At 36.8% G+C, this 12,902-nt stretch overlaps 1 protein-coding gene across 21 annotated transcripts in view; it reads right to left on the bottom strand.

Annotated features, from left to right (window-relative positions):
* LRCH3 (leucine rich repeats and calponin homology domain containing 3) overlaps window positions 1-12,902 on the bottom strand; it is a 118,069-nt gene that overhangs the window by 49,369 nt on the left and 55,798 nt on the right. For all 21 annotated transcript variants that reach the window (XM_084871589.1, XM_084871573.1, XM_084871590.1 and 18 more), the window contains exons 4-8: window positions 12,162-12,267; window positions 10,505-10,641; window positions 9,044-9,153; window positions 4,365-4,458; window positions 2,775-2,892 (exon numbers count right to left, since the gene is read on the bottom strand). In XM_084871589.1, the coding sequence (XP_084727715.1) occupies window positions 2,775-2,892; window positions 4,365-4,458; window positions 9,044-9,153; window positions 10,505-10,641; window positions 12,162-12,267 (565 nt within the window). The remainder of the gene's footprint in view (window positions 1-2,774; window positions 2,893-4,364; window positions 4,459-9,043; window positions 9,154-10,504; window positions 10,642-12,161; window positions 12,268-12,902) is intronic.

The raw sequence follows: 12,902 nt of genomic DNA, 5'->3' as shown, positions 1-12,902 counted from the left end.
AGATAAAGAAATAGATACTGACTACTGTTTCCCTTCCTGTAACTGGTGTCCAAAACCAGAACAAAGATTTTCGATTTAAAAATGATTTTCTAGAGGTCAACATTGTAGATATTTTATAGCAGTTTGTGGATAAAAGAAAATCATTTGTGGAATTTTTTATTCTATAAATGTTTTGGAGTGAGGCGAAATATAAAAATAAAGTATAAATCACATCATTATATCTATATATAAAGAGCCAGGGTCCATAATGTCCAAAACGACCAAACGGATGACTGAACAACACAAGTCAGTCCTGCAGTCAGTGCCTGCGTGGCGACCCAGCACTGACTGCCGAGGCGGCTGCGGATCGGGCCTGGAGAGGGAAGCAGGGTCTGATCTACAGCCTCTGTGGCAGCTTTGATCAGCCCTTGCCTCTCTTTCTTCCCAGGTCTTACTAGCAGCCACGCCTCTTTCTCTGGGGCCTTGCCAGCAGTCTCAAAGACTGATCAGCCCTGCATCTCTGATTAGGCCTGGAGACACTGACTAGCGTAGAAACCAACCAATCAGAACCAAATCTGGGAGAACTGTGAGGAGCCAATGGCTGCCTAGGAGGTGGAGCTTTTGATGCTGACTGACATAGAAACTGACCTATCAGAATCAAATCTGGGTGAACTGTGAAGGCAGAACCTAAGGTGGGGTCTGAGGAGAAGTTTTAAGGGCAACAGCTGTTTGGTGTAAGGTATAAGAAAGTGGTTCAATTTTTTAATGACTGGTTTGGCAGTATAATGCATATGGCTAGCTATCAGTCCAGATATAGCGATTATGTATTTTTGTCTACCAAGAGGATCTCCTCTGAAAAACGCTGCCCCCACCCTATTTAGGAAATCATATCCTATATAATCTATCTATACTAATATGCTAATTAGTCCATGTCAACCAGCCATCTTCCTGACTTCCTTCCAAACAAAGCCATGGTAGTGGGGGCCAAGGCAGAGGCAGTTAGGGGTGATCAGGCTGGCAGGGCAGGGCCATTGGGGGTGATATCAGGCCAGCAGGAGAGGGCAATTTGGGGTGATCAGGCAGGCAGGCAGGCAGATGAGAGGTTAGGAGCCAGCAGTTCAAGATTGAGAGAGGGTTCCCTTATTGGATAGGGTACAACCTGGGCTGAGGGAACACCTCACCCCCACCCCCATGTACAAATTTCGTGCACCAGGCTACTGGTTTCTTCTGATAAGTTTCGGAGTACCCCATTATTTTTAAGCTTAGAAAGTAGCCATTTAAAAATCCAGTTAAAATGGCACGCTAGAAAAGAAAATACTTGCTATGAAGATTGTTTCTCTAGAGATATATTAAATCCCTGGTATTATTGTATGATATTCTATAAGTTGGCTAAAAGTTGCAATTTCTGGGAATAGTAAATTTGAAGAAGTGTACTTCTCAATTTAGTTTTCTGACTCAATTACTTCTAAATATATCTATAACTGAAAATAAATTTTGAGTTACTAGTTTATATTAATAGATAAAAGGATGAAAGTTCTACACCCACATTAGAAACAGGTACATAAGTACATTTTTTCCCAATGTGCTACAACTTGTATGACTAAGTAATTCATTTTATGACTACTTCCCAAGAATGCAATATCACTTTTCATACTATTTTGACCAACAATTTCCAAGAGAAATAGAATGTAAGCCCCAAAAGTAAACCATATATATAATTTTAAATTAACTAATTGCTACATTTCTAAAAGTCAAAAGTTGACTAATTTTAATAATATATTTTATTTTGTCCAATAGATCTAAAATATTATTACCATATGTAATTAATATAAAACATTATTTAACATTCCTTTTCTCATGCAAAATCTTCAAAAATCTGTTTTACACTTATAGTACATCTCCATTCAGAAAAGTCACATTTCAAATACTCAATAACCACATGTGACTAGTGCCTACTATATTGGACAGCAAAGATAAGGCTGAAATGAATCAATGAGAAAGACTATTACATATACAAGCAAGATTAAAAAGAAAACTACCAAAATATGAATGAAATGCTAAATAACAGGAGTAAAAAAAAGAATATAAAATGGTAGGAAAAAAAGACAGCAAATCACTTAATTAAAATAATGAATCAGAGATTAAACCTCTTCTCAGATAATACAATGGACTTCTGGAAAATCAAAGTCATTTTTCCCTTATGGCTAACCATCAAAATTTAAAAATTCAAATTAAAGCAATATTGAGTAGAATACAAAAATCAAGTCTGCCACAGAAATACAAGCAAAAAGAGTTCTGTCTGTTAATGAACTATAAAAACAATTATACAATTTAAAATCACAAATATTAAAATATCAGAATAAGGATGACTCAGATTCAGATGCCTTTGAAGAGCACAATTCCAGATGAAGGAAAAGGTCATGAAGAATAACAGTGAATTCCTAAAAGAGGTAAAGTAATAACCACAAAAAGAATCTTTGAAAGGAGACTAGTACTTCAAAGAAAATTCTGATTAAATTAAGATTAACAAAAATCTAATCCAGATAAACTGTCATTAATAAAGTTTCCTCCCAAAATAAAGAGAGAATCTCCGTATTTTAACTGAAAGCCTGGAAATTCAGAAAAATTGAAATTTAATCCCAACAGAAAACATTTCCCCCCCAATCATATAAGAGAGTCTTTTAAGAGAAGAGCTGAAGAAATTACAGATACACAAACCAAAGGAGTAGGTGTAAAAAAGAACATTTTTTAGAATAATTCCAAAGACTTCAAATGTCATCAGGAATTATATTTACCTCCATTTGCTACTACTACACTGCCTCGATTTTCTTGGTACTGATTTTCTCTCCGTAGTCTTTGTTCTTTAGTAATTTCTGCTACTCGAAGAGGTAGATCTGAAAATTCATCTGTAGGCTTAAAAAATAGCAGAAATATTAAAAAATATCATTCCACATTTTAGATTACCAAATATTTAAAAGTATTGGATATAATATAAGCTCATGAAAATTTATATTTATGAAAAAATTTCTGGATATGCATAGTGACGAAAGTTTCTCAACAATGTGAATGTACTTGATGCCACTAAAATGCACACTTTGGAATGGTTAAAATGGCCCTGGCTGGATGGCTCAGCTGGTTGGAGCATCACCCCATATACCAAAAGATTGCCAGTTAGATTCCTTGTCAGGGCATATATTGAGGTTGAGGGTTCCATCCCTGGGTTCTCTCTCAGATCAATGTTTCTCTCTCTATCTCTCAGGTCTATAAAAAATATATCCTTAGGTGATATAGAAGGGTATGTATGACTATAACTATAGGGTGGGGGAGGGGAGTAGGTTTATAGTTGATCATATAGAAAATAACTCAATAATTAATAAAAAATCTCTATATATAAAAGTCTAAGAGATCCTTCAATTGTTTGACTGGTAGCCATGATGCGCACTGACCACCAGGGGGCAGATGCTCAACGCATAGACATGGAAACATGAAACAGATTGATGAATCTCAGAAGGAAACGGGGAGGGCGAGATTATATGCATACTAGAGGCCTGGTGCACAGGTTCATGCACCGGTAGGCTCCCTTGGCCTGTAGAAATTAGGCCGAAATCAGCAGTCCAATATCCCCCAATGGGTCCTAGATTGTGAGAGGGCTCAGGCCAAACCAAGGGATGCCACTGGTGCACAAATCCATGCCCCGGGCCTATAGTAGAAGTATAAATTCTGTGTTTGGTGTACTCACAACTGTAAACCTTCATTTGCTCCATCCTGTATACATATGTACATGAAGTTAAAGTATTTATATCTACTAGAGGCCCGGTGCACGAAATTCATGCACTTGTGGAGTGAGAGAGGTCCCTTAGCCCGGCCTGCACCCTCTCGCAGTCTGGGAGCCTTTGAGGGATGTCTGACTGCCTCAGAGGCAGGACAGTTGGCCAGGTAACAAACATGTAAAACATGCCGAAACCGGTTTGGCTCAGTGGATAGAGCGTCGGCTTGCGGACTGAAAGGTCCCGGGTTCGAATCCGGTCAAGGGCCTGTACCTTGGTTGCAAGCACATCCCCAGTGGGGGGTGTGCAAGAGGTAGCTGGTCGATGTTTCTCTCTCATCAACGTTTCTAACTCTCTATCCCTCTCAATTCCTCTCTGTGTAAAATCAATAAAATATATATATAAAAAAAAAACACATGTAAAACACAACATGGTAAAAAGATAATGAAGAAACAATTTTTGGAATGGTATGACTATATGGAATTTATACCCTTCCTTTGGCTTTTCTGTATATTTTATGTAATAAGAAATTGAACCCAACTAAGAAACTTTTCATTTTCATCATTTGATTTTCTCTTAATCAGGAGTTATAGCCTGCAGAACAGAATAAACACTTACTTCGTTCCCTGACCATCTCTTATCACCACTGTCAACACTATTGAAACCTGAATCAAGGGCTCCATAAGGGCGACCTGAGTATAGTTCTTCATGGCTGCCAAAAAGAGACACTCGTTATTACTGCAAAGTTTGATATTTTAAAATTAACATTTGAAATAAATTAGATTCAATTTTACAAATAAACATTTTCATGGCTTTTAGGGACTTAACTATTTAGAACTAAATGAATATTCTTTTAATTTTTTAATATGAAAAATTCCAAATTAAAACAGAGTAAACAGAATAATGAGCTCCCAGGTACTTGTTACCAGCTTCAAAAATAACATCCTGCCACCCTTGTTTCATCTATTCCTCCATCCATTCCCAATGCCCCTGTCATTTGCTTTTACTTTTAATAGTACTCTTACATACATTGAAATACATTCACCTTTGCTGTGTACTTTTGACAAATAAATACATCTTTATAATAACATACTTTGGAGAGAGATTAACCAAAGGACTTGTGTGTGTGCATGTAAGCCTAACCGGTGGTCATAGACAACAAGGGAATGGGGACATGTGTGGGGAGGGGTTTGATATGGGAATAGGGGATGAGGACAAATATGTAATATCTTAATCAATAAGGAAATTTAAAAAATAACATATACCTCTATCATGTTATAGGATATTTCTATTTTGCCAGAAAAGTGCCACACATCCATCCCTTCCCAGTCAATTTTTCTCACCACACCACTGTGTGTAATCAACATTTTGATTTTTTTCACCTCATATTAATGGTCTGCAAAGATGCCCAAGATTTTATCCTTAGAACCTGTACTTTACATGGCAAAGGAGAATTACAGTTACAGATAGAAATATGATTGCTAATTGGTTGACCTTAAAATAGGAGGATTATTTTGAATTATCTGAAAGGGTTTTCACTGGAATCACAAGGGTCCTTAAAAGTTGAAGAGGAAGACAGAAGAGGAGGTCATAGTGGTGTAACACTGACTTGAAGATGGAGAAAGGGGGGCCAAGAGCAGAAATTCAGACAGCCCCTAAACATTCAAAAAGGCAAGAACATGCACCCTACTGAGAGCCTACAGAAGAAAAGGCAGCTTTGCCAGTTTCCCGAGGAGACAATATTTAGACTTCTGACCTACAGAACTGTATAACTAATATGTCTTGTTTAAGCCTCTGAAATTTTGGTTGGTTGCTATGCAGTAGTAGAAAAATAATACAATTAGTTTTTCTTATTGTGGCACTCATAAAAATGAAATTATATGTACTTTTTTAAAATTCAGCATCATGACAGTGAAAATATTGATGTTTTTAATATCCTGGAGTGAATGAATGGATAATATAAGTGTAGGTTTAACTTAAAAAACAACACCCTGCTAATCTGTTTTCAAAAGGAACTATATCATTTTGCAGTCTCACTAACCACGTATTTGAGTTCAAGCTGCAAACATTTGTATTGTCAGTCTAATTTCAGGTGTTCTGGTGGAGGTAAAGTATTATCTCATTATGGTTTTAATTTGTATTTTTCTCATGACTAGTGATACTGAGTATCTTCTTGTGTGGTCATTATTTGGTCATTATTTATCTTCTTTTGTGAAATGTTTAAATCTTTTGCCCATTTTATTTTCTTTTTTAAACACTTTTTTAAGATTTTAGAGAGGAAGGGAGAGGGATATATAAAGAGGAACATCAATGAGAGAGAGATAACAGCTGCCTCTTTCATGCTCCCCACTGAGGATCGAGCCCTCAACCCTAGCAAGTGCTCTGACTGGGAACTGAGCCAGGGACCTCTTGGTTCATGGATCCAGGCTCTTTTGCCCATTTTATTTTATTTTTTAAAAATATATTTTATTGATTTTTTTACAGAGAGGAGGAGAGAGGGATAGAGAGCTAGAAACGTCAATGAGAGAGAAACATTGACTAGCTGCCTCTTGCACACCCCCTACCGGGGATGTGCCTGCAACCAATGTACATGCCCTTGACCGGAATCGAACCTGGGACCCTTCAGTCCGCAGACCAATGCTCTACCACTGAGCCAAACCGGTTTTGGCTCTTTTGCCCATTTTAAAATGTAACGACAATGATCTTTTAAAAAAATCTTTATTGTTGAAAGTATTATAGATGTCCCCCTTTTTTCTACCCATTGCCCCCCCTCCACCTGGTTCCTGCCTTGCCCCAGGTTTTTACCACCCTATTGTCTGTGTCCATAGGTAATGGATATCTATATATATAAAAGCCTAAGTAACCCAACTTAGGCTTTTATATTATCCATATGCTATGATGCACACTGACCACAATGGGGCAGACACTCATTGCAGGAGCTGCCCTCTGGTGGTCAGTGCACTACCACAGTGGGACTGCAGCTCAGCTGACCAACAGGCACAAGGGGCAGTGTTCATGGCTGGCGAGCACCTCTGTGGCAGTGTGAGCCTCTCCTGATCAGGACTGACTGGGTGCAAGCCTGCGGCAGGTGCAGTGGGGCTGGGATGAGCTGGAGCAGCAGGCAGAAACAGCAGGCGGTATTGGAATGCCAGTTTCAGCTCAATCCCCACAGGCCACACCAAGGGATCTCACCAGTGCACAAATCCATGCACCAGGCCTCTAGTATGTATATAAATTCTTTGGTTAATCTCTTCCTGCCACCCACCACCACCCTTCTCCCCTCTGAGATTCATCAGTCTGTTCCATGCTGTTGGTTCTATTTTATTCATCAGTTTATTTTGTTCATTAGATGCCTTGCTTGTTTATTTTGAATAAATTACAATGCAATTTCACTAATCTGTACTCCAGTGAGAAAGATATGAAGGTATAATATCTCATTTACTGTTGCATGAGGAGTTCAAGGAAATATTTTATGTATATGTAAATATGTAAATTATCTATCTAAGTATACAAAAGCCTAAGCAACTGGAACAACCAGAACGACAGGAATGACCAGTATCTATGATGCGCACTGACCACCAAGGTGGTCATATAATAGTGTCACAAATGATATGACACTATTTTTCTCAGAATACTTATATTCAGAGCTGCCCCCTGGTGGTCAGTGCACTCCCACAGCCAACCTCCCCCCACCAGCCAACCTCCCACGGTCCTTCCCACCGGCTGGTCAACCTCCTCTGGTCCCTCCCCACCACCGCCTGATCACCCAATTGGGGCCGGGCCTCAGGCTGGATGGGAAACTGGGGGTGGGTGGCGGTGGACAGGGCCCCTTTCTCAGGAGGGCTGGCAGCCAAACTCCCATGCCCTGTCCCTCCCCACTAGCCGGCAGGCCCTAGTGGCAGCACGGTGGCGAGGGAAGGAGGAGGCTGGGAATCATGTGGTGGTGGGGTTCCGGCGTCAGTGTCTGATCCAGTGACCATAGCCTCCTCTCCAGCCCTGGACTGGGATGGGGAACCAGAGGTGGGTGGTGGTGGACGTGGCCCCTTTCCCAGGGGGGCCGAGGGCTGGCTCCTTCCTTTGGGCCAGAGGCCAACCTCCCATGCCCTGTCCCTCCCCCTGGCTAGCAAACCCCAATCAGCCCAACCCTGATGGCTGGCCAGGCCTAGGGACCTCACCTGTGCATAAATTTCATGCACCGAGCTTCTAGTACACTTATATTTATATTTAAATTTTCTAGCAAATTGCAAAACCATTACAAATAAAGTATCATATCTCCTTTGGAGAGACAAGACATATTTATGCTATCTAGACTTTGCATTTAAGAAAGGTTTCTGCATTGATCCAAGGTTTCTTTTATCTCTTAGAAAGATGTTGAGTGGTTGTTGTTGTTTTTTATGTATGTTTTTAAAGTAATCTGATGATGATTGCTATAGTAAAAAAAAAAAAGGGCTAAGACAAAAGACAGAATCACAGAGTCTACAATTAGCACTCAGCCCTTAGCTAAAGCTCATTATTCATATAGGTGCCGATGCTCCTCCTTAGTTCTTTAGGCATACCCTCACATAGAGCTACCGGGACGCCCTATTAATTGTCTTACACTCAAATCTCAAAGGTAGAGTAGCAGTTTAATGTTCCTATTCTGTTATTTCACAAGGGGAAAACTTTATCTTAGCAAAAATTACTAACTCCAAGGGAGACAATCAATTAGTATATATAAAATAAAAGCTATTTTTATTGTTTGTACATCTTTTCCTTAATTGATTTTTTTAGATCCCAAAGTGACAACAAATCCAATCTCTTCACTCCCTATAGGAAAAATGAAGCACAAAAAGTTTGAGAGATTTGCCTAAATTACAGAGCTAGTTAAGAGCAGAGCTAGGTTAATATTCAAATCACTCAGACAAATGGTTTTCAACTAGAGACCCCTCTACCCTCCCCCGCCCCCCAAGGGATATTTGGCAATGTCTGGAGACATTTTTGTTTGTCCTACTGGGAGAGTAAAATAGAAGCCAGGAATACTGCTAAATATCTTCCAATGTATAGGACAGCTCCTCGCAACAAAGAATTATCTGGCCCAAAATAACAAACAGTGTTGAGGTTGAGAAACCCTGATTAGAGCTATAATTTGCCATATCGAACTAATCAACATTTTACTGAATATAAGTATTCTGAGAAAAATAGTGTCAAAATAGGTCATTTTCTTATAGTCAAACATTCAGGAAGATTTAAGGGTCTACTGTATTTTATTTCTTGTGAGATGGAATATGACAATAATAATAATAAAAGAACATACTCACCAGGAGCCAAAACCCAAGGGTCTCCTATCATAATCTGGCAGATCTGGAGCAATCTTACAAGCTTGTATGTTCAGGTACTTAAATATGTGAATTTTGCCTTTTATGCATATCTAAATAAAGTAACACATACATGCAATCAAATTGTTACTCATCTGAAATGTGTCCCTTTTTTTAATCACAATCAGCTTTTTACTTAATGTATACTGGAAACAGAAGACATTTCTATTAAGTACAAATACTAAAAATCTAACACTAATTTTAACAAATTACATTATTTGTTTCTTTAGGCATTTAAATGATATAAATATAGATTCTATTTTCTAGATACTAATAAGTCTAAGTAACATATAAAGTAATTTATGATTACAAACAATATCAAATAAACTTATTATTAGTTAGGCATTGTCAGGAATTTAAAGCATTGCTCCCACATGAATTATATTTGCTTTTACTAATCCAACAATCATGTACTATTATGTTCTCTATTGTACATTCTGTCAGGAAGAAAAGCAGGAAATGTTTAAATATTAAGCTATATATACAGAATATTTCTGTTGCTATCTGTTGGCTTTTGTCCCAGAAGTCAATACACAAATTCTTTCGGATTATAAGACACTTCTACAGTTTTGATGTTTACTCATAAAGTTTTATAGTTGCTAGGCAGAGGCTTATACCATCAGTTGATTGTAGAGTAAAAAAAGCTACAGGTTGGTATTTTTTAGATTGTATGATGTTTAGAATATATATGTAACATTACCCATAATTACTTTATTTAAAACAGACTCATTCAAATCATTGCTTAGCAAATGACCAAACTAAATAAATAAAGGAATTGAAGATTTTAGAAAACAGGAAGGTATAATAACACCGGTAAGAAGAGATGCACCGATAGTCATTAGTTCTGAAAGTTAAGTATTCTTATTTGTCTCTAGCATTTACATTGTACACATTCAAATTTTATTTAAAAAAAAAAATTTAACTCAAATTTTATTGGAAAAAAGCTTTATTTTTATTTTTTTAATTAAAAAATATATATTATTGATTTTTTTACAGAGAGGGAGAGGGATAGACAGTTAGAAACATAGATAAGAGAGAAACATCAATCAGCTGCCTCCTGCACACCTATTACTGGGAATGTGCTCACAACCAAGGTACATGCCCTTGACTGGAATCAAACCTGGGATCTTTTAATCCAAAAGCCGATGCTCTATCCACTGGGCAAAACTGGTTATGGCCCACAAGTTTTTTAGAAGATCAATTTAATGAAAGGAAAAACACTTCTGGACACTGTACCTATCTTCCACACTGTTCAGTCAAGGCTTCTAATGAATACATAAGTGTGTGCATTTATGTTAAAAGAACTTAATTTTCAACAGAAAGACAAATTCATATAACAAATGCATAAAGTTTCATTCTTTGCCAAAAAAGTTCATAACATACTTCAAATAAACAATGGTTTACCTGTGCAGGAGGAGACTGTAATGGATTGTTATCTAAGGCAATCATCTGTAGGTGTTTGAGGTTCCGATAACAAACAGGGATTGTTGTAATTTTATTGCAGGAGAAGTCTAACCGTATCAAAGGCAACTCTGCCAGCTCTGCAAAGAGATAAAATGGAAATGAACAATTAATGATACTTCAAAACAAGACAATTTTGACAGGAGCTTCTAGCTAAATATAGTGGATTTAATATAAGTATTTACTTCCATTTTTTCTTAGTGATTAAGTGACATAGCGAAGTGGTATAAAATGAAATCTAGATGATACAGACAGAAATACTAATGAAAAGCAAGCTGTATGACTCCTCACAGAACTACAGAAAGTTGAAGGCCTGATATCATAGAAAGATGGGGATAACAAAGGGATTAGATGATAGTCTGTATAAAGAACAAGTTAGAGGTACACAGGTTTCTATACTGTAGGAACAGAACCAAGATCCATTAAAAAAAAACAAAAAAACCAGTGACCTGACTACCAGGAGCTGCAAGGTATATCTCACTTTTCACTTCTGGTAAAAACCCTTCAAGATATTTTATTAACTTCCTTAAAGCTAGGAATCGTATTGTGACTGCATGATAAGCTAAAATGTATTACTGCTCAACGCACATAGAAGAAAGGAAATTTTCTGAAAAGTGAAAAAAACAAACATGGGAATGTTTCAAATTGGGTGAAAGAAATCAACATGAAAATGTATATATGATTCCATTTATCTGACATTTTAGAAAAGATAAACTATAGGGATGGAGAATAAAACAGGAGGTGAAGAGTGAGTTTAATTTTTTTTAAAAAAAGGAGCTTTTTTTGAAGTGATGGGATTAGGTATCTTGATTGTGGTGGTGGTTGCATTAAAAAATAAGTTAAAATTCATAGAACTGTACTATACCCCCCTAAGAAGTCAATTTTACTGTATGATAATTTAAAAAAATAAGTACTTAAGAAAAAAGATGTAAGACAATTTTCCAGAACAAATGATGTGAATGTCTGGTTTGAAGAGGCCCCCCAAGTAAAAATACTCATACTATGGCATATCATCATACTGGGTAGAGGGAGCTATCCGGGGTCGGGGGGGAGACACACAATAAAGATTTAATTTTTAAAAATCAAGCTAGAGTGGGAGTATAGAACCTCATAATCAAAGATTCCTAGTTGAGTCACTTGATAGAAGTGACAATGGAACAGCGAATCCATCAGATCATTACTGTACTGTAAAATGAGAAATGTTTGCAAGTTGATAAAAACTGTTGTAAGAAATTAAATATTTTGTGTATGTATGCATATATATAGAATGTGACTTTTACTATAAATACTAAGAGTTAAATTTATTTCAAAAAAATACGAAGCATATGTAACAAAACTAACATCTTTTATTTCTGGTTGGTAGGTACAGGTATGTTTATAGTTTTCTATATTTCTTTAAATTTTTCAAAATAAAGAAATAAAAATGTTGGGGGGGAAATAAAATAAAATTCACAATAGAAGAGATAACATATTAAGTCAACCATTACATCTCAAATATTGGCCGTAACTCCATACATTTTTGTCTTATGCCCATCAGTCTCAGTGATCTTTAAAATAAAAAGACAAATAATAATAAAACAATTATTTCACAGTTTTTTACCTTCTGGCAAACGTACTAAGTGATTTCTTCTGAGGCTAAGGTCTCTCAAGGCCTCCAAATTACCAATTTGAGAAGGTATTGTTTGAATTTCATTGCAGCTCACATCCTATTTAAAAAAGATACAAAATAAAGAATTATTCTAAAATTCCAAACTTGCCTGGTTTAAACAACCTGTAAAATGAGGTTGGACAATAAGGTTGCAGTTCCTCCCTGTTATAAAAAAATTATGACTCGGTGTCCAAGAATAATTCTGTAGTTTGTAAAAGCATTTACTATCAATTATAAAAATGCAGTCTTCTGACTGATTCTATACATTTTACACATACCTAAATAATTTTATGAGAATTAAAATTAAATGTTTTAAGAAGCAGATAGGCATAGAATATCAGATCAATAAAAATACAGGTGAAAAGGTAAAAAAGGAAAAAGTATAAATACATCGATATAGGACAATATTTTATTTTATATTGTTCTAATAAAGCTAGAAGAAAAAATTATAAAAATGATAAAATTATTTGAAAAAATATCCTTTTTAAAAAAAATAAATGTTTTTATTGATTTCAGAGAGAAGGGAGGAGAGTTAAAAAATATCAATCCTAAGAGAGAATCATTGATTGGTTGCCTAAGCCTCTTGCACGCTCCACACTGGGGACTGAGCCCCAACCCTGGTTGTTGCCCTCGACTGAAATCAAACCTGGGACCCTTCAGGCCACAGGCCGAGGCTCTAGTCACTGAGCCAAA

This window comes from Pipistrellus hanaki (genome assembly GCF_964339955.1).
Source record: "Pipistrellus hanaki genome assembly, chromosome: 2".
In the NCBI taxonomy this organism is placed as follows: domain Eukaryota; kingdom Metazoa; phylum Chordata; class Mammalia; order Chiroptera; family Vespertilionidae; genus Pipistrellus; species Pipistrellus hanaki.
The sequence above is the reverse complement of the archived record's forward strand: the minus strand, read 5'-3'. Positions and strand labels throughout refer to the sequence as shown.